We start from the raw sequence: 23,742 nt of genomic DNA, 5'->3' as shown, positions 1-23,742 counted from the left end.
GCACCTACCATATGCAAAAGGTTTCATTCCGATCGGTCCATCCAGCTAGGCGTAATCGGCGAACATACATAGAAAAAGAAAAAAGTTGCCGGTTTTTTTGCAGTAACAACACTTTGCAATTAAAAAATGAAAAATTTTTTGATAATGGTACCAATGGGGAGTCAGCACCTTCCATATGCAAAAGGTTTCATTCCGATCGGTCCATCCAGCTAGGCGTAATGCGCGAACATACATAGAAAAAAAAAAAAATATATATATATATATATATATACATATACTGATCGAATTGAGTAACCTCCTCCTTTTTCGAAGTCGGTTAAAAAATATTTGTCGAGAAGTATTCATCATGAAAACGTAGTAAATATGTAACAACAAACAATGTGTAAAAACCAAGTTCCGTTTAGAGCACTTATTTTTCAATTATAAATTATGTATTCGTTGACGTTCACGCCGTTTGGTTTCCTGACACTACTGAATGTGCAATAAATAATAAGTGATTGATTACAGTTTAATTGTCCAATATTTTTATAGTGTAGTCATTTTATTTATTTACGCATTACATTCTTCGATTAACATGAAATTGTAAAATTTAATTTCGTAATACTTAAATGTTAAGGGAACAACGAGTTTTTCTACACTGATTCATCATAACATCTTTTTCAATGTTGAATTTGCAAATATCAACAGTTCAGAAATATCGAAACATATACCGATGTCAAAGCACGAGTTAGCGTATAAAAAGGCTGACCTAAATGTTTAAAAGAGCTCAAATTAGTCAGAATAAAAAAATGGAAGCCTAGACTCACACGTATTTTCGGCGGTAGGAACAATTGGCTTGAACGGTCACGTAGACCAATTAGAGTAAAAACAATCTTGAGTTAGTCGGAAAACAACTTGAGAATGAGTGAGATAGTTCGAATTGCGTGATGAAGTTGTTATTGTCATTATTATTTTTATTTGTTGAAATGTAAAGCTGAAAGTGTTCACGATGACGATAGGCGTAGTTTCTTTTATTTTTGATCGACTTCCTCACGCGTCAACTTATGGGTTGACATCTATATTATGTACCGCGAAAAGAAAGAAACGCTAAGTAAGTAAAACCTTCCTAACACTACTCAAGACTGATGACCTTAATGTCAAGGGCAGTGATATCAGCAGGTGGTTTAATGTTCCATATAATTACCTTATATTGTTATGCGGTATACACGTAATTCTCCAAGAATAAAAATAAAGATTGTCTTTCAAAATATATTGTAATTACATAATCCTAATATGAACGATTATGAGCGATCCTTCAAAAGCAAAAAGGCATTCAATCTTCATAAAACAACAGCATTTTATTGTAGTATATTTTTTTAATTATCGGCAATATTTAAAATATATGGAAATTTTTTCAAATTTTATCTTAAGACATTGGCAACAGAAGTATCAGTCACTTATAGAAGTATTAGAAGTATCAGTTTGTTCCAAAGTGGAATAAACTGTTATGTGTCTACAATAATTACTAATGTTCACATCTTCTGAAAAGAATTCAAAGATATAATGATACGTTAGGCATCATACAAATAAATAGCACATTAATAATGTGTCATTAAAAATATTTGATTCCCAAAATATAAAATCAACGTTCCACAAAGTACCCTGGATTAATATCGAATTTGTTCAAATATAGAATATATAAAAAGATAAACGTGGTCTTCAACTGTGTATATCCGATATGTGATTAAATATCGAAAGAATCACGACTGTGTTTTAGTCATTATACTTTTCAAAAGACAACTGGAATCTCATTAATACATATCATCAAATTCAATGTATTCAATTTTATCAGAATGCAATAAACTTTATGTTTCAATCTCTAATTAAATACATAATTCTACTCATTTAAAATAATCATTAAATCAAAGACTTTTACTGATTATTGAAAATTTAGTGAGAGAATTTTAAGCATAAAAATTCATTACAAAATTTAACAACCTAATTGCACACAATATGTTTCTTAAAGAAATGAAAATGTATTCCATCTGGATTCCACGAATTTATGGAATCAATTATTAATAATTATTTATAGATACCGTTTAAATTGGAAAAAGAAGTATTATGATTGTTATATTTATTAAAATATTTTTATATAGCGATAATTTTATTTCCTTAATAATGCTCTAAATAAATCTTACAAAAAACATCACTCGTTATGAATTTCACAAATACATATTATATTCATCAAATTTCTATATTCATGAGTGTTCCAAGCTGAAAATTTCGTAGTTGTTCTATTTTCAGTCTGTAATTTTGTAAAACTCGTTTCTACATTACCATCTATCTAAAAACATTTAATTAACTACAGAAAACCACGTCGTATTCTTGCAATGCGGGCATGACATTGATATTCACCGTCAACACGTGATGTTTTAAGAATTGTTCGCCAATTGTCAAACCCCTATTCGATTCACGGACACTTACGATAATGATTATTGCGACCTAGACTATCTTTTTTTGCAAGGTATTTTGCAATTTTTAGAGAGGCCATATACTTAATCTTTAACCTAACTTTAAGACACCTTATTGTAAGAACATCTTCAAAAAGTTTTAAACGGTACTACTCTCTTAAATATTTGCAATTCTATCAATTATCATAAAATATTTAATTTACATTATGTTCAATCAATCAGTTTGGAAACATATTAATGTTCGAAGGTATAGTAAAACCTCCCATACCCGTAATTGACCAAAACATAAAGAAATTGCATTTAAGTAAAGTAAATTATATCAAACATACGAAAATGTGACAATTTAAAAACAGGTATTTTTATCAACGTGCGCTATTTTTTTACCCACTTCGAAAAAGGAGGAGGTTACTCAATTCGATCAGTATATTTTTTTTTTTTATTTATTATTATTTTCTATGTGTGCCCGCTGATTACGCCTAGCTGGATGGACCGATCGGAACGAAACCTTTTGCACCTGGTAGGTTCTGACTCCCCATTGGTACCATTATCAAAAAATTTTTCATTTTTTAATTGCAAAGTGTTGTTATTGCAAAAAAACCGGCAACTTTTGAAATAAACTTTTCTCGATTTTAGTGCGCTTTTAATATCTTATCACGGACATGATTCTGAACAATTTTGTTCATATACAAATTTCGCGGAAAGCTTTAGTTTTCGAGATATTAGCGAAAATTGTTGAAGAGTTTTGAAATCAACTTCGAACGATTTTAATGTCCTTTTAATATGTTATCAGGGGCACAATTCTGAACAACTTTTTCCTTATTCGCAATTAAGGGAAAGCTTTAGTTTTCGAGTTATTAGCGAAAAACTATTGTTACTAATATATTGAATTCTACGTATGCCTCCGTGTCTCTGGTGGTGTGAGTCAACATGCAGTCGCCGATTTTCTACTGTTTCTACAAACACGTCTTGCCGGCCGATAAAAAGCGTGAAATAAAATAATTTTTAGAAAAAAAATACGCCGACATCGAAATGCACTAAAAAGTATAAAATAATTTCTATTTCCTAATGAAGTAATTTCTATTTCATTCAATCATACAATTACGTAACAGATACGAATGCAACCTATTTACTCGTTAGGTAGTATATTAAATACATTTCAACCTTTTCGGAGGCGGCCCATAATTAAAAATACCGCAGTAAACGTTGCTGCCAATAACCACTTGATTGTGGTATGGCGTATTGGAAATTAATAAATCCTGAGAAAGAATACGAACCATTATAAATATATCTGGTAATATACGTAAATGTAACGACTGCATCTTCATTTCGCAACGTTTTTGATATGAATGAAATTGAATCGACTTCGTTCGCATGTGGAAGCCATGGATCTAAGAACCTATAAACGGAGCCCACGACGCGGGAATTACCAAATTTCCGTCTTTCCGTCGCATACTCTATGAATCTAAATAGACCATAATTACATTCTATACGCACTAACACCTATTTCGCAGCGTGCTGTCGCGTTATATGTATAGAAAAAAAAAATAGATATACAAGCTTTGCCTATGTTCGGCTGTCCGAAGGTTGACTTATTCAAGAAAATCTTTTAATTTTACGCCGCCTCCGAAAAAGTTGAAATGTATTTACTATACTACCTAACAAGTAAATAGGTTTCATTCATATCTGTTATGTAATTGTATGATTGAATGAAATAGAAATTACTTCATTAGGAAATAGAAATTATTTTATACTTTTTAGTGCATTTCGAAGTCGGCGTATTTTTTTTCTTAAAATTATTTTATTTCACGCTTTTTAGTGGAATGGGGAGAATTATATAGGATACTGTGAGACAGTTCTTCCGGACTTTCTATTGTCTGCGTAAATGCCATGAACATAATTAAGTAAAAGACAACATGGATATTCGTTTTTCAATTTTTTTTTCGCTAATATCTCGAAAACTAAAGCTTTCCGTCAATTATGCATAAGAAAAAGGTTGTGCAGAACCATGCCCCTGACAACATATTAAAAGGACATTAAAATCGTTCGAAATTGATTTCAAAAGTTAATAACAATTTTTCGCTAATATCTCGAAAACTAAAGCTTTCCGCGAAATTTGTATATGAACAAAATTGTTCAGAATCATGTCCGTGATATGATATTAAAAGCGCACTAAAATCGAGAAAAGTTTATTTCAAAAGTTGCCGGTTTTTTTGCAATAACAACACTTTGCAATTAAAAAATGAAAAATTTTTTGATAATGGTACCAATGGGGAATCAGAACCTACCAGATTCAAAAGGTTTCGTTCCAATCGGTCCACCCAGCTAGGCGTAATCGGTGAACATACATAGGAAAAAAAAAAAAATACTGATCGAATTGAGTAACCTCCTCCTTTTTCGAAGTCGGTTAAAAATGTGTCAAATCGCTTCGATTCTTTACAGCCCAAAGGATCAGACTTTGAAATTTGAGTGAAGAGACTTAAAAGAACGTCATAATTGTTTCTAACCATGGCTAATTCCTTTATTGATTAACAAAAATTTGTTTTTAGACATTTGCAGATATTATTGTCGAATTTGTAAAAAATATTTTTTAAAAAACAAAAATGTAAAAAAATTTCTAATCCACCATCAATGGGACACACACACACAACGAAGCGTAAATCCAACCAAGCAACTTCTGTGTTGTGCGCTTCAGGTAATTCTAATACTGGTGGTAGATCAGAATAAGTTCTTTTATATTTTTACTTTTTAAAAAACTTTTTACAGGAACTATTTGTACGAACCAGAGGGCTCGTTGAGCATTAGCGAGACAGGGAGTCTCGAAATGTTATGCGCCATCTAGTGGCAATGAGCGTACCACTAAAACCGCTGCAAACATCAAAGATTTTAAGTTAAAATGCATTCATATTACATGTTTCGTATTAGGTAATAAAAACATTGAGTTGATTACATTTTATCAGTAATTACTTATAAATTTTTTCTGCTCATCTGTAAATCAAGGCTCCGTTAAGTTAATGACCCAAGCAGCACCTTACTAAGTTAGCGGCCTCCAAAAGGTTTAATCCGGCCAGGAGTATACAGCTACTATTTCACATACATTAATATTATATACATATGTATATGTATACAGGGTGTTCAGCGAATTATCTAGCCAGCGTTTTTCTCATAAATGACTGGTACTAGAAAAAAATAAAAGAGGAAAAAGTAATAGTGTTTTTTATAATCAACATAATGAAGTATGTATTTTTTTCGTGTTTATACTATTTTTTAAGATATGAAGGTAACATTCAGTTTTTTTAATGGAATGGTATATATTTTTTTATATCACATGAAAGAGCGTGTTGAAACGAATTCAACAATGTATTATATCATGATCTTGAAATCCATTCTGAGTCAAAAGCAAACGAAATATTTCAAATATTTCGTATTACTGTACTTACCGGTATTTCTTACTGATATGTTTACATTTCGCGTTCAATGTGGTTTGCATTATCATAACACTATTATCATGACCTAATCATAACATAAAACCACCAAAAGTGCTTTCTAGCTAATGGAAACCACATTGAACGCGAAATGTAAATATATCAGTAAGAAATACCGGTAAGTATAGTAATTCGAAATATTTGAAATATTTCGTTTACTTTTGACTCAGAGTGGATTTCAAGGTCACGATATAATACATTGTTGACTTCGTTTCAACACGCTCTTTCATGTGATATAAAAAAATATATACCATTCCATTAAAAAAACTGAATGTTACCTTCATATCTTAAAAAATAGTATAAACACGAAAAAATACATACTTCATTATGTTGATTATAAAAAACACTATCACTTTTTCCTCTTTCATTTTTTTCTAGTACCAGTCATTTACGAGAAAAACGCTGGCTAGTAAATCGCTGAACACCCTGTATATGATTCAAACCTGGAAAGATTAAACATGAAAGAAGTGCGGGTTCTATTGGTTATACTATCATAATATAACCCACCTGTTTGGGGCACGATCGTGCATATATGATTCGCGTGTTTTGATCGTTTGCCGTGACAGTCTCATTCACTAATAAACTTATGTAACTCGAGAGACTCGGTTGGTGTGAACGAGGGTTCTCCTCATGCCTGTGTTACGAGCCAGACAGGGCACCTACGTAGCTGGAGCTTTATTAGGTTACGGAATTTGTTCATGTGGTCGATCCAATATTGTTATGACACTTGAAGCCTTTAGAAATTAGGCACAGACCCAAATCAGTGTGTGGCTAACACTGGAATCCACAGAAAATGTTAGTTGTACGTCTCGTCACGTTATGTTTTTGTGATACACTAAATTATGTAGCCGCTTTGACTAATAATTTGTTGAACCGTCCCACACAAGAAGTCTGATAAAAGAAATGCAGGTTTGATTGATGAGATTGAAGACGTACATCCCGACACACACGTATATTCGGGTCGCAATTTACTATTAGACGAAACTATTAGTACAATTACTATTAGTACAGTACTAATAAACTTATGTATCTCAAAATACTCATACAACGTGCATAACAGCTCTTCTTTTGCCCTTTTAGCATTCCGCAACTTATTTTTTGTGATCCACACTATACGCATTCATATTGTATGCTTAAAATATCATAATACTTCACCACTGAGTATCTATCAATACTGCTTGAGCAACATCATAATCATAACATACCTATTACTAGTTTGCTCGCTCCACGAGTGCACTGAAATAAACGTGAGAAACATAACATGAATGCAACAAAAATACCCTAATATAATACAAATCGGATACCAAACCCCATAAAAAATTCATTAAAAAATCCTAAATTAGTAGACCAAAATTAGCTACTATTGCTAATGTAGCTTTCAAAAAGGATATTAGTGGCAAAACATGTCGAAGAATTTTAAGGAGACAAGGTTTTAATGGACGACTAGCTCGGAAGAAGCCTTTTATTAGTAACACTAATAAACGCAAACGCTTTCAATTTGCAAAAGAACACGTGGACAAAGAGGATACGTTCTGGGACCATGTAATATTCTCAAACGAATCAATATTTAATCTGTTCGGTTCAGATGGACGTTCGATGGTATGGAGAAGAGCGAACACAGAGCTACAATTAAGAAATGCAAAACCGACCGTAAAGCATGGAGAAGACTTTGTACTCGTTTGGGGGTATATGGCAGTAGGTGGTGTTGGAAATTTAGTTTTATTGATGGAATAATAGACAAAAATAAATATTTAAACATTTTGAAAGAAAATTTACCATCTAGTGCTCAAAAATAACAGTTACAAAATAATTTTTATTTCCAACAAGACAACGATCCCAAACATACGGCCCACGTTGTTAATGAATGGATATTATACAATACTCCACACATGTTGATTACTCCTCCTCAGAGTCCCGACGTTAATCCCATAGAACATTTATGGGCCGAAATTGAAAAAGATTAAGAAAAAATGTTATAACAAATAAAGAAATGTTAAAAGAAAAATTAGCAGAAATTTGGAATAATATTCAACTCAATTACACTTCAAATCTCGTTCACAACATACCAGATCGTCCCCGTAGTATTATTTAAGCTAAGGAAGATCCAACTAAATATTAATTAAACAGTTATGTTTAGAAATCATGTTAATTTTGAAGAGTACGAATACTTTTGTTTCCTTGATTTTCTATCTATGTACTTGTAAGAAGGCACGTTTATATAATACTAATTTGTTACTTCTCTAATAAAATTGGTATCAAATAAAAACTTATTAAATATATTATCTTACCGCATAAATAACATTTTTGTTACGATTTGTTAAACATATGAATAATCATTTATAGTTGGAAGTTGTGAGGGTACGAATAATTTTGGAACTCACTGTATTTATCTCATTCGATGGATAAAAGTCAATACAAGAGATAAAATAAAAATGCGAACAGTTTTTGTAATTTTCCAAAAAAAATTCGAAATGCGTCAAAATGACGCGTCTCGTAAGCCTAGTGTTAAAAAGAGACATAATTTTTATTGAAATAACCTCTACATTTAAATAAAAGCCTTTATTTTTCTTATTTTTAATAATTGATAATTAATTGAGACATCGTCGATTATGATCGAGTCCATAATTCAAACGTTCACTCCGTTGAAGCAGTTCTATGTAGAAATGATAATAATACAATATGAATAGAATAATTTTATATTTGTGTGACTGTATTTTACTTAAATCTAATGTTTTATAAAATTTGATACGCGTTCAAGCGTAATAAAAAATTTGGATATATTTCCGCATGGCCCCGTTATCGAGTTGAGTGCTGAAATTTTATATGCATATACAATTTTTTATGAGAATGCCATATCTGTTTTTAAAATCAACGGATCTCTTACGCTTCACTTTTTCATACTTTAAAATTCTATTATAATACTCATAAAAATCAGTAACCTGTAAGTGTTCAACATGTATAACAGATCGCACGTGGCAATCTGTACGGATTCTACGGACGCATGCGCAAAGTGAAATCTCCGAGAAAAGATCCTTTGGCATTGCTTCGCAACACAATGTCACTGACGGTTAATGGCGTGACACATGCGCACACGCGCACGCGCACATTCAGTGGGGCAAAAATCTTCGAAATTGGTTGGGTAGTGGGGAATCTCCGCGCGAATCCCTGAACGGAATGTCTGAAAACGTTTCTGTAGGATGTGACAAACAGTCCGGCAAAGAGGGGAAAGGCAACGTTTGGGGGGAATAAAAGCAACAACGCTACAAAACGGTAGCGTGGAAGTGGGGCACGTGCCAACTTGTACTTACACTTCGAATTGTCGTGTAGTGGAGGGGGGACAGTAGAGAGTAGGGGAAATATGCATCTTCGAGCGCATCGAACAGAATTTGAGGTAGTCTACAAGCAGGCGAGCAAGTGTGCGCTTGCGTGGCCCTCGGAGAACTTTATTCCTTTTTTATTCTCCTTTCTTTTCCTTGTTTTATATTTTCTTTTTTACTTATTATCCTGTCTCTTCTCTTTTCTTGCTACCTGAAAGTTGCTTCAATCTCCGAGGGCCTACAACTCCTTGCTTTGTTTAAATTCCGATTCGACGCATTGAATTGAAATCACCGGGAACAATCATTCAATCAACGTTACCCAAGCACACTTGAAACTGATACAAATCTCTTCAGATTGGATTGGACCTGAAACAAGACTTTTCAAAATTCTAAAGTGACATCAAGGCCAAATTTGTGAAAGTTGCTGAAAAGTAATCCGACATCTATCACTGTGAGTACTGCTAAAAGATATTGTAATCAAGGACAATGTCCATAACGAAAGTAAAAATTCATGTAAAGATAATGATCGACATCACTGAAAAAATATCAAGGCTTTTCAAAATGCACTGATCAATACGCATTTATCTAGAAAATCCGATTGACACCTAATTCGACGAATGGTCAATGATGTCGAAATCCAGAAGACAAGAAAAACAAAATTGTTCTTTGATGAAGACCATCGTCATCGTTTTCGACTATCGAAGATTTCTGTAAATAAACTTATACATATTTACATATTTATTTATGTTTCTACAAAGAGAGAGATGTAGAGTACTGATGTCAAAAGTACAACGCTACTCAAATCAATTATGTTCAGGGGATAAGAATTTTCTTTATTTACCACTAGTCAACATTGTAGATCACTAATAACGATTAGTGCAACCTGAAAGTATGACAATTAATTTTGAACTCAGTAATGGATAAATGTATTGTGTAAACACAATTTGGAAAACAATATGAAAGTCCATTTTTAAAAAGTAAATTATTTACAAAGAAAAACTTATTAACCATGTCGCCAGCAGGATGAAGATACAACTCATTGATACACGGCTATTCTTAACTTCGAAGCTCCATTGGTGTGACAATTAAAATTATGTTTATTTCCTCATCATCTGTTATAAGATCAAAAAAACAAAATAATTTCGTATTATGAAATCTATCGATTCAAATCCCCAATTATTAATACCAATGTAAATATATGTGATGAATGATTTTAGCGTTATATTTACTAATATTAATTTAACTATATGTAGATACAATTAAATTTAGGACCTTAGAATTATATTTAATTTTATTTGATAGCAAAATATTATGTTAGAATTTATAACTTTCTTAAAAATATCGAAACATTAGACAACAACTTTACTTATAAATTTGAATTTTATTTCTTTTTTCTAATTTATTTAATTATATGCAGGAGACAATATTCTCTTAAAATAAGCGGTAGGAATAGTACTTAAGTTAAAGCAACATGACAATCTAGTCGAAACGTGATATGAATTTTCTAGTCGATACAAATAATCAGAATAAAAATATCTAGTCACCAAAAGAAAAGTATAGTCATAATCTAGTCAGAAAGAAATTTAGTACTGTATTCTAGTCATGTACTATTTAGTCATTCAGATTTGAGTCCCGAGTAAATGACTTTTAATCGTGTATTCGTGTAAACTAATTTAAAGTCATATTCAAGAAATTTTGTCTTAGTTTTAATTTTTAGTGGTAAATTTTTCTTCGTATTTCTAGTCATTTCTATAAATATCATAAGTATTGTTTCATATTCAAAGTAGAATATGCAGGCCACAAATAAATGCAATTTTGAATTTTATTTTGAAGTATAACATAATTGTGTCATTTATTTGCATAGTAAGATACATTATAAAAGGAATATCGTCCGTGGATAAGATGCCATACAAAACTTACGCCACAAAACATATAACAATCATCAGTTATAATGTAAAAGGGTACAATCACTAGATGACACTGTCAGATGTAGATTTATGTAAGTACAATAATTTTTAAAAAGTAATTCTAGTCAATGTACGTCAGAAATGTAATATTGTAAATATAACTTTTTTATTTATTTTGGGAAATGTGCCAGTGTGTTTGATGTTAATATTGCGATTGTATGAAATTTTGAAATAAGAGGTTTCAAAACTTCAAAATCATGGCAATTGCAGATAATCGAATAAAAGAATGTAGTCGTTAGAATAACTGGTTTTGGCAAAATAATTAATTAATTTCAAAATGATCTTTAGAAAAAAATAATAAATGTTACCAACACAGGATACATTATTCTTTGGATTATTTTAATTCATGTTCATACAATCTTAATTTTAACAAATCAAATAAGCAAACATGTCCTTGTTGGTAGCTACTTACACAATTTTCAAACGGAAAAATTAATAAGTAACGTTTAAAAAATTAATACATATATTTATGTATGCTTCAGAGAGAAAATGCAAGTTAACAAAGTATTAGTGGGCTGTGTTTAATGATTAAAAATAATATTTTGTATTTATGTAATTTATCTTCTGTCTTGACATTTGGCGGTACAATGAGTATTGATCTTACCGACTACGTTTAAGAATACCTACTTTATCTTTTGATGCAAATCTAGACTAAATCGATCTAAGTCAGAAAAAGAAAGCTTTGATCTCAATAGTAATTTTAATTACAAAGATTTCTAAAACAAAGAGCATATAACATTATTTATTAGAAATAATTTATCTACATAAAGTATATTATTAAGAGTGCTATCTAGTCAATGAACTCACGGACATTAACTCGAACAGTTTAAACCAGCTGAATGAGAAAGAAAAAAAAAATAAGAAAGTATAAATTGTACATCGATCATATTAATCATATATTCTGGAATTTTAATCTTTATTATGTAATTTATTTCTCTATTCAATTTGGCAAACTTAGTAGAGTAATTGATCTCAGTCCGTGAGTAATCTAGTCTATAACAATTTGAAAGAAACGAAATAATTAAGGTTACGATATCGGAACACGACTGGAAACATATGTGTATGTAGTTACGTATTGAAAATTTCATTTTGTTTGATTTATATCATATTGACGATAAGATGCATAACACTGTATATGTATATACTTTAATTACATATTTATCACTCTTTAGAATAGTTTGCGATCAATGTGAGTATCATATGAATCGCATTTAATTTATTTATTTTAATTCGTAAGATTATCATATGTAATATATACTCCTTTCTATATATCCCTTTTATAATTTATGGCTTTCAATGTGTGTGTGTGTGTGTGTGTGCGTTTCAAGTATTTATTCATTATAATAATATTTATATCAATTTATGGGATTGTTTAAATATATTCATCAAGTATATACTTAAAAATTTGTGTGTGACGCGTGTGATTTATACATAAAATATGTTATGTCAATACTATAAATATTTCGCTTTTTTTTCATAAAATGGAATAATACTGACTACAATATAAAATGTCAACAAATATGAATTTGACCGACAAGCGTACTGGTGTTATAAAAATATTTAACTTTATTCTTGAACTATATATTAAAATTGTATAAATAAAATTCCTGACAACAGACACATAATTTGTAATTGTTTTATGATCCATTCCGTTTAACATATCAATAGCAGTCGAAGCCCTTATAAAATCAATCAATCGGAACACCTCCTGTATCTCAATAAAAAATTTGATAAAATTTTAAAATTTATTGTGCTTTTGGAATTTTCACATGATGCTTTAGGTGAACTATATATATCTTACCGAAATTTGGTTTAAACAACAATAATTTTTCTACAGTTTCTATTTATAAAAATAACTTTCTCCATGCTCCTAATTCTTTTAAAGATAATTGCGTTCAAGTACTAGGATATTTATATTATACGCGCAAGTCACACGTATGTACCTATTTAACTTATATCCTGCAGATGACAAGAAATTTCTCATTAAGGTAATAAGCTACTGCATTTAATACATTTGTTTTAAAGCGAAAAATTAATAACAAGGTATAATACTTTACACGGTATCACTGTGTAATTCACATTACTCCTCATATGGCAATAATACATTAATATAATGTATATTTTCTAACATTTAAATAGGAAAAATGAAAATCACTTATGATTTGTAATACAAGATACCTTTGATCCTGATCAATTTCCTAGTCGCATCATTTATCAACTTTAATATTCTTACTATTTTCAATTTTTTTTAATGGGAACAAAGGATATCAGGTTTAACTTACAAAAACCTAATTTTGATGAAATTGAGTTACAAATAGTTCAATTTTGCATAAAAATAATATTTACAAATAGGTCTTTTAGTAATTTACATAAAACTTTTCGGTTATTTTAATATCACTCATTATGTTATCGTCATAATATACTTTTTGGTATTGCTACAAAATTTCGACAGTATTACGGGTATCATAACATGGAAGGTTTAGATTGCAATCTGTTATACTATATAGTAGAATGCACAGCATATAGAAGAGTTAAACCTGGTTGTATTTCCGAAAATCTCCACGCTCCAAATTGGCTGGAATTTTGGGTATAGGTTTGTTTTTAATAAAAATAATGACTCGAGAAAAAATCTTGTTGTCATTTAGGTGTTCTTCCTTATTTTACTGACGCAATTGTACCAGCAAGAATACTTGAAGCAGATTTGAAGGCGGTTCTGATGCTATGAAACCTACCAATTTCAATTGTTTTTCGAAAAGTATCGATGTATCAGAAATAATAGAATTACAATGTAACATGTAGCTCTATCCGTTGTACTTCGTTACTAATAAGCTTATTGTACAAAAATGAATCACATTAAATTATATTTTCTTATGGAGAAAATGAGTGTCCATGAGAGAGCATGAGTACATGACTACAAGAAGCAACTTTAATTCCTAGGGAAAAGTGGTGTGCAAAAAATGAAAGGAAGATGCTTTACATTAATAAAATAGGAACAGAAGGTAATTTCCGAACATTAACAAATCAGGAAAGTATGACCATAGTAATGCAGCTGTACACAATTATTAGCAGTTATTATTTAACTTGTTTTAAGATAATGGTTGTATCATACGTGTTATTTATAAATTTATAAATAACTTATGCTTTTGCATGGCGATTTCCATCTAATGAAACTCAACATGAGGAACACTTTCAACAGAATCAATTGCTGATTAATTTTCATTATGTGAGGAAATGTGTATCTTAGCCATTTACATATAATATGAATCGGAAGATTAATCGGCGGTCCTAGTGTAATAATTGAAATTGATGAGTGCAAAATTAGACGTAAGAAGTTTGAATGGGAATGTTTGTGTGAAGGAACATATATATTAGGTACAATTTTTATAGATATTGTTGTTTTCAACATATATATTTTTCATTTTTATTTCTTATTTTATATTAAAAATTTGGAATAAGGATAATAGAGCCAGAAGGACAAAAATATCATTTAGAAGTATGTACTGGAAACAAACGAGACGAAAATACTCTCGTTCTATTAATTAGGAAACATATATCAGCCTGAAAGGTTTACGTAAAAAATAAATATAACTGTGCTCATAAAACTGTAAACCATAGCACTAATTTTGTAGACACAGATAGCAGTGTTTATACATATACAAAATATTGAATCATCCTGGTGCCTTTTTTGGGTACAGGAAGTAGTGGAGAAAATACTATCATTGATCACATATATGAGTTTCTGTGGCGTTTTCAAACAAAAAAAAATGGGAAAGGTCTATTCAAACTTTCATGCAAACATTATCCAAATTTTAACTTCTGCGAATTAGATTAGTTTAAGCTAGATTTAGATGAATACTTCGGTCGCCTCACGGCGACTGGCCACGCCAACTATAAGCATCGATATCAGTAACGATTAATTTTTATCAGATTCACTACTTAAGTCTATTCATTTTTAACTATCTCGATTGCTTTGTAAAAAGCGTAATATCCTGTACTGGTAAAATAAGGAATAACATTCATATGATAAATTTTGTTTAAAGTCTACATATTTTTAAAATTTGAACCAACTCGGTGCATGGAGATTAACAGAAGTGTAGCCACGAACTATAGGTATGCAGAACAAATTGTATTCGAATACATTGTACTAGAAGAGATATACCTAACAAACAAACCTTAACCATTATATAATTTCGATTTTCGGTTTTCATAACAAATTTTATTACGTGATGTATTACATCTCGCGACTTCTCTTCGCAAAACTGTCATGCTCTAAACCACGTCAAACTTTGCAAATAAGCTCCCTTTTAAGAAAGAAAACATCTGTGAGGACGGTTTTTGGCAACTCGAAAAAAAATTGTTTGCCATTTTCGTATTGTTCCCTACTGTACCGACGATATTCTGAAAATGATGTCGCGTATAATAAACGTATGTGTATGTATATGCACATGTACATTATAGAAAATTCATGTTTAGTTTTATTGAATGCTGTCAATGTAAATGCTGTCTACACAGAAATACTGCCTGATTAGGTTCGGTGAAGTTTTTGGTGGAGGCAGCAATACTGAATACTATTAATGCATATACTGTCAACATGAAAATGCTGGTTGCAATGTATTCCGTAAAAATTTTTCGTTCGAATCGCTAAAACCCGTTCTCACAGATGTTTCCTTTTGAAAAAAGAAGCTTGTTTGCAAAAATTGGCCACAATCCTCCATCTCGCGGAAACCTTGTCTTCATACTGAATTTCAAACATATTATATACTCTAACGGTAAAATAGAGAATGACATTAAAATCGTCAACAATTTCTTTCAGTCGCCAAAATTTATTCTTCCAAATATTGATTTTATGCAAAATAAAGTTATAATGTTACTTGTGAAGACTCTATGCACCGAATTTACAAAAATTTTAGAAGTGGCTCCTAAATTGATAAAAATAATGATCACAAAAAGTATTTTCTATTCCCTATATTACCAACGTACGATACTGTCATAAACGCGAAAATAATTTAACATAAAAAAGACAAGATTAGTTTATAGATTAGCTATAACGTCACCGACTTCCTATAAAAAATTTAAAAAAGAATTGATATTAGTATGATTTGCCAGATGTAGCAGGAGTATGGCGGGAGAGTCGCACTCCTAGTGAGCAGACAGTGTTAGCAGAAATAAAGCCATACAAGCGGAAATTCAAAACCATTAAAGTTGGATTTTTAAATTCTTTTATTATACACATAGTTCCTGACTGTTGTAAAGTAAATAATAATGCAAAATTTCACTTGCAAAATTTCAAAGCGTGGCAGACCCTCAGAAGTACAACCGGAAGCCAAATACACTGTACTGAAAAATAAGAATGTCCTAACATATCGCATGCAAGAAACTAAGTACTCATGAGATTGTTGTTCGCATCGTAAGATCTGAAATACCGACGTCGCTTACTGTGCACTCTATATTTCAGAACGGAAATTTAGAAACTACAATCGAAAAAAACGAGTAAGGCTGATAAAGTAGAAGTGATTACCTTCAGTCAATACAAGTAGTACGTAAATATAACTATTCAGCGTTAGAACCAGATTATATAACAATATTACTATTGTATCGCCAACATACCTTTGTATCACGAAATGTATACATTCATATTAGGATTTTATATTATTTAAGATTAAATTGTAAATCATATTTTATTGTCCTTTTTATTATTTTGTATTTAGATGTCAAAATTTCTTTCATACATATTAAATTTAATTTTATGTATATAAATATTTTGTCATATCTTTGTAACACATTCATCTGTAATTTCTTGTGATGTATAGTTTTCCATTTTCTTATAAGTTATTTGTAATAATCATTTCCGTAATACATATTCTTCAAATATATTTTGTAGAGTAATCATTTTAGTACATTCTTTTCTTTTTCAACTTTGCAACGTCGTCAAATTGATGCAAATACCTTAAAAGACAATATTATAATGTATATAGAAAATTTATTACATATATGTTACCGTGAAAGACTGAAATTTGGAGAATGTCGACTTTCACCGCTGAATGTCAACATTCACATAGTCGCTTGGTGTATGTCCGAAATATTTGCTAAATACCCTTTAAGCCCTTATTTCTGACTTACACCGGTAAATGTCGACATTCACCATGTACTAATGGTGAATGTTGAACATGTCGGAGATTTATATTTTCTTCTCCGTAATTCAGTCGCTATAAAACGTCACAAGGGTGACATAACTTTTTCGCCTCTTTTTCTGAGAGGAGTAACCAAGAATTTAAAACACATAGTTCATTCTAAGCATACGTGTTCTTCCTCCGTGGCCTATTCTGGCGTAAGTTTCATATAGTATACTGAACAATTTTTCATTGGTAACATAATACTGTATATTCATTTCCCCTGATTTTAATGGTATAATTAATTTCCTTTCATCATTAATTTTTAAAACGTCAAAACGTTTTAATCGTCTGTAATCCAAAGATGTGTTGCACTTAGTTTTAGCAGAAACCACTTCAGAAAGTATTTTAGAGTACTTTTCTTGAGAAAAATAAAAACAATTGTCTTCTCGTTTTCTCGCAATTAATGCATTTAACTTTTCAAGAAAAATATCACGATTTACTGCAGTATCCATTCAGTATAAATTACGGTATTGGAAAAAAAATTAAGAAAACGTTTCTCGCATCATCAAAGCTTGCATAAGATTGACAAAGCTGACTGACTCCGCGTAGAATACAGGATTTGACGGGAGAGAGCCAGTCGCTTCTTTGTCGGCTCCTCTCTTTTGGACCTCCACCAGAGCATATCTGTGACTACGTTTCCATCGAGGGTTCAAATCGGGTCAGAGTCGGGTTGGGGTGAGCGCTTTTACGGTGGAAACACCAAAGGTTTAGTTGAACTCTACCCTACAAAATTTTAGGGTAGCGTTCAATTGGGTTCGATGGAAACGACAAGAGTCGAGTTCGTGTTGCCAACATAACAAATCCAAATTGCATTGTGTATCACGTGTTGTATTAATCGGTGTAGAAGAGGTTATTATTACTTTTTGTCAGTGATCTTGTAATCTGAGAAATAATTTTTGTATGTTATTTTGATATTGTAAAATTAATATTGCTCTCCTTTACATGTCAGAATATGGTAGTTGACTTTGTGCAGTTGGTAATGTTCAACCCTGCCGCAACTCCAACCCGCGACTCAAACCCGACTCTAACCCGACTCTGACCCGATTTGAACCCTCGATGGAAACTTAGTCAGTGATTGTCGACATACACCGGTGAGGGTCCGAATATACAAGAATGTAATAAAATACGTCGGTCTTTCACCGACGTATTTGGTATGTGTTTACATTCACCGGTGAAAGTCGACATTCTCCAATTTCGATCTTTCACGGTAACATTCCAAATTATTAGAGATTGACATGAAAGTAGATTTGCTTGATTTCATTTTCCCGCTCGTTTGTACAAGCAATTTAAAGGGACAGCGTTTTCGAGAGATCGAAAGTACCTACAAAGAGTGTCGCCTCTGATCTACACTGTGCTATAGTCACTACATGTAATAATGGAATATACATATCGTTTCTATTACGAGTATATAATAATAGAAATAAACAAGTAAATAACAGTTATAAATATAAATATTACCAAATATAATTTAAATATTTATGTATATATATACTTGAAAAAATTGTGTTTTACAATTATTTTTACGGTTCTTTTTATATCATCACATTAAAAGAAATTAAACATTAATAATGAATAATAATAATACTTTTAAAAAATTAAATTAGCACGATTAACTTAAAATTGATAAAATGATTTCAATAATAAAATGGCGAAAATTGTTTAAAACATCATATATAATTGCTCATAACATAAGTGGCTCACAATTCGGCATAATTGATTTATGTTACAAATGTAATAGTTTATGTTCTAAAATAAAGATACCTATACATATATATAATTTGAAAAACGTTAATGCCTTAAACTATAATAATTATGTAACCAACGTACAAAGCATTCAAATGAAAGAAAACTTATTGGATGAAAGTATTTATAACCATAATGTAAACATAAAAGTGATAACATCAGTTATTGAAGATTTAGAAAATAATGCTTATGATATACCAGAAACTTTAAGTTTAAAATTGCTTAAGTGTTGTGGACATGTATTATACAATGAACCTTTAAAAATACGACAAGAATTAGCTAATCGTGTCTGGAACCTCTTGAAAAACAGTTGTAATTTAACAATTGATCATTATCATGCCTTGCTACAAACTTACATTGATAATGATTATCGTATTGATACAAAAGAGTTTTTAAAATGTATGAGAATTAAACCGGAATATGATACTTATTGCCTTTTGCTGCAAATATTACCAAACACAACTGATTGTACTGAACCTGAAGGTCTGATTGCAGATATACAAACACCTGATTCACATTATGATAAGAAAATCTATAATGCATTAGTATATGCATATGCAATAAATGGAAATACAAGAAAGGCTGAGGATATTATTAAATTAATGAGAACACGAAACATTCAACCATCTGCCACAACTTACATACATTTAATGTATGCATATGCGAAAAATAATGATATTGAATCTTTAACTCATATTCTATCAACTTACAAACCATCTAGGGCACATATTATGAAACTTATTAAATTTCTTAGTCTATCAGGACATGGAATACATATACCAGATATTATAATTTTCTCGGAACCATTAACAGTCGAAGATTATAATGTCATTTCAGTCATTGTACAACTTGTGCATGCAGGGCATTATTTAGATGCTTACAAGGTGGTAACTCATATTCCTATAAGAAATGAAGCTGAACATATAAAGGACACTTTTACACTTTATCTCTTAGAAGAAATGATTAAATTAAACATAGATCAAAAAATTATATTACAATTTATAAATGATTTGGAGAGAATGAGAGAACAGTGTATTTCAGAGATTTTGGAAAAAACAGCTTTATTATCTTTGAGAACAAGAAATGAAACATTAACCATTGCAATATTTAATGAAATGAAAAAAAGAGGAGTTCTTATTAATTGTAATTATTTTTGGCCTTCCTTTTTAAATGAAAATGTACATGACAGAGAAACTCATATTTATTCAATTATTAAGCTGATGACAGCTCTAGATGTCAAAATAGACTCTGAAACACTTACGGATTATATATTTCCATACGTTGATACAAGTGATCCAATTGTTACAGTTCGAAAATTATTGAATAATGGAGTGCCAGTTAAAGATATAATAATGCCCTTTGTAACATTTTTATTAAATTCTGGTAGATTGAAGGAAAGTTCAACTGTATGTTCTTTTTACAAGAAAAAGATACATTGTAACAATTTGTTAGATTCTATATATTCTAGTTATACAAAATCAAAAGACATTAATTCCTGTATAGATTTTTTATTTCAGTCATGTTATAATGGTAATGGGTTTGCTGTAGAATTTTTAAAAAAGCTCCTAAGCCATAGTACGAATGACTTAAATGATATAGCTACATTTATTATAGAAATGAGTCATTATAAAACAGTAATACCACCTTCTGATATGCAATATATAAAAGATAAAATTATCGAAAACCCTTTTTCTAAAAAGAATTATATTTTAAACTTAATTTCTAAAATGGCTGCAACTGTTATGGATAATTATAATTATAAAACCCTTATTCATCCACAATTCATGAGTCCAGAACAATTATATTCGCATTTTCATGAACTTAAGTCTGACGGAAAAAATTATAGAGGAGTTCTACGAAAATTATTAATGATGTTTTGTAATCAAAATGATACACGAGTGAATGAAATTGTAACAGAACTTAATGACAAGAATTTTAAATGGACACCAGGAATGAAATTATGTTTATTAGATTATTTTGTAAGAAATAAAATGCTTGATGAAGCTTCACTTACACTATGTGAATTTCAATCTGAATTTCCACAGTTTCAAATTGATAATTTTAAGATTATACACTATGCTACATTATTAATAGAGTGCAATAAAATAGATGAAGCTCTTAATGTCATAAATACATGTACAGTTAATCAAAAACCAAAGTCAGAGACATCAATCAGAAAATTATTAGATTTATTAGTCACAAAAGATACTAGTAGTTATACTGCAAAAATGATAAATCTTCTTGTGGAACGAGGATATTGTGCAGGCTCTGATAATATTCTCAAATATTTAATTCTTGTTTACATATTGAGAGATGATGTAAAATCAGCTATAGACGTTTTCAAACTTTGTGCTGAACAACAAAAGAGAACCCCTGCGAAACAAGAACTTTTAATAAAAATATTGGAATCGATTTCAGACTCTTCTTCACCAAACTGGAATCTTCTGCAAAATATTTATGATCTCATAGTAAAAGCGAGTGGAAAAGAAATAGCAGATGTGAATTTGGCAATAGCATTTGGTGCATGTAACAAAATAAAAGAATTACAATCTTTATTAAAGGTATTACATTAATATTTATTTTAATTGCAATTATATGTAGCACATTGATCTTAAAAATACACAAAATATACAAAAAGGTTATAATTTATTTCTCTTAGAAAAACTATATAAGAGAGGATCTTTTATTGCATCAACTTCAATTTTTAAAAACTGATGTGATTATAACATTTACATTGAACATGTTGGAAAGTGTTGAAGATACGACAAAAATAAATTTGGAGTTCATATGTCATTTAGCACTAAAAATATGCGGTAAGTAATGTCGTGTTTGATTTATAATACTTATATAAAATTTTATAACTGATTATATTAATACGCAGATGAACGGAATGATTACGAACGTGCCATGGAATTAAAGAAATGGATGAAAGAAAAAGATATAAAATGTAAATTATTAACATCAAATGTACGATAAAAAAAAGTCATACAGAAAAATCTTATCTAATAAATAAGTTTTAAGTTTTGCTTTAACAAAGTATTATAGCTATTCATTGAATTCAAAACATCTGTTTTCACTGGACCATAATTGCTACGTTGTCTTTGGTTTTGTATAAAATTTTCAATTTTTTTATGTTCTTCTATTAAGTTTTCCACTGTATTTTGTAGTATATTAATTTGATTGTATTCATCATTGCTTTTTAATCGTTGTTTTATTTCATTATACTCAAATTGAATTGTTTTAAGTTCTTGTTCATGCATTGCCTGCTGCTGCTTTAACTGTTCGCATTCTTTTGTTAGTTGCCCTTGTTTTATTGCCAACTTAGTTTTTAAGCTATCTAAATCCTCTAATGTTATTAATTTCTTTTCCTCTTGTTTCATTTTTTCATTAAGATCATCAGATTCTGTTTTAAGTTTTGTTTCTAACATCTCCATTTCACTTAAAATTTGTTGCAATCTCAAATTATCTTTTGATAAATTTTCAAAGCTTTGTCCGTTATTAATATACTCATGTTCATTAAAAGGAGGTAAATTATTTAAGATAGCTATCTCGTCGCTTCCTCTGAAATTAATATTAACGTTTATCATATTTGAAATATTTCCTAAATATTCAACAATTGTTTCTTCTAATTTATGCAATTTAATTGTTTCATCCTGTTTATTTTGTTCAAAAGTAATCATAAATTGTTCTATAATTTCTTCTCGTTTACGAAGTTCTTTATACTTTATTTGTTTTTCAGATTGAGTATCTTCTATATCAGTTTCCAATTGTTCGAGTTTTTGTTCAGCTTCTTGTATTTGTTTCTTTTTTTCAGTTAATTGTGCTTCTGCTGCTGCTATGTCCATATTTTCTTGTTTTATTTTTTGTAATAGTTTTTCTCTTTCTTCATCTGGTGAAATTCTATGTTTTACTTTCTCCTGCAACTTATTCCTTTTCTCTTCTGTTTCAATAATTTTGAGATGTAATTTAACTGCTTCCTGTTTTAAAGGAGATAATGCTATTTCTTCTTCCAAATAAAGTTGTTCTTTATATGATTTATCTAACTCTTGTTGCATCTTAGTTGTTTTTTCTTGTAAGCTTGCTTTTTCTTTTAATAATTCTTCATATTTTTCTCTTGTACTATCATTCATACTTTCCACAAGTCGTTCAGTTTTTCTTTTCTCATTTTCTAATTGTTCTTCTATTTTACTTAACTTGTTCTCTAATTGCTTTCTTTCTTCATACATATTTTCAATTTTTAATAGATTATGTTCGTTTTTTGTTGCAAGCTCCTCAGTTTCTTGTTCAATGATTTCTTTTCCAATGTCAGAAGTCATCTTATCCACAACAATATTATAATCTGCTAGCTGCCCTTGCAAAATTGTTAATTCAGTTGCTAAGTCTTTGGCCCTTTTGTCATAATGTATATAAGTAGCCCTTTCTCTATTTTGATCTTCAATATCTTTCATAATAACAGCAATTTCTTGATTTAATTCCCTTATTTTTAATTGCACAAGTCCAATATAGTATCTCTTATCCTGAATTTGCCTATAAATAGAAATTTAAATTATGAATCGTTTTAAAAACTGTGAGTTAAGTTACCAGCTGTAAACAAAATTTTCATGTATTAC

General features: G+C 30.3%; 2 protein-coding genes across 4 annotated transcripts in view; one reads left to right on the top strand and one right to left on the bottom strand.

Annotated features, from left to right (window-relative positions):
- Window positions 1–18,866: 18,866 nt before the first annotated feature.
- Window positions 18,867–22,168, top strand: LOC100882802 (leucine-rich PPR motif-containing protein, mitochondrial). Its single transcript, XM_003702335.3, has 3 exons — window positions 18,867–21,693; window positions 21,792–21,945; window positions 22,014–22,168. Exons 1-3 carry the CDS (start codon window positions 19,018–19,020, stop codon window positions 22,106–22,108), a joined length of 2,925 nt encoding a protein of 974 aa, XP_003702383.3. The 5' UTR covers window positions 18,867–19,017; the 3' UTR covers window positions 22,109–22,168.
- Window positions 21,802–23,742, bottom strand: part of LOC100883135 (intraflagellar transport protein 74 homolog) — a 53,872-nt gene continuing 51,931 nt past the window's right edge. For all 3 annotated transcript variants that reach the window (XM_076531273.1, XM_012283124.2, XM_003702338.3), the window contains exon 3: window positions 21,802–23,659. In XM_076531273.1, coding sequence (XP_076387388.1) covers window positions 22,135–23,659 — 1,525 coding nt within the window. In that variant the 3' untranslated portion in view covers window positions 21,802–22,134. The remainder of the gene's footprint in view (window positions 23,660–23,742) is intronic.

The sequence above is a fragment of the Megachile rotundata genome, chromosome 4 (assembly GCF_050947335.1).
Source record: "Megachile rotundata isolate GNS110a chromosome 4, iyMegRotu1, whole genome shotgun sequence".
Taxonomy (NCBI): Eukaryota; Metazoa; Arthropoda; class Insecta; order Hymenoptera; family Megachilidae; genus Megachile; species Megachile rotundata.
Note: the sequence above shows the minus strand (reverse complement) of the source record. Positions and strands in the feature narration are given on the sequence as shown.

Excerpts from the sequence above, each read along its gene's own strand:
- LOC100882802 (XM_003702335.3), top strand. The coding sequence starts at position 19,018 with ATGATTTCAATAATAAAATGGCGAAAATTGTTTAAAACATCATATATA. Across the intron at positions 21,694-21,791 it reads AATTACAATCTTTATTAAAG|AAAAACTATATAAGAGAGGA; the intron begins GTATTACATTAA and ends TATTTCTCTTAG. Across the intron at positions 21,946-22,013 it reads TTTAGCACTAAAAATATGCG|ATGAACGGAATGATTACGAA; the intron begins GTAAGTAATGTC and ends ATTAATACGCAG.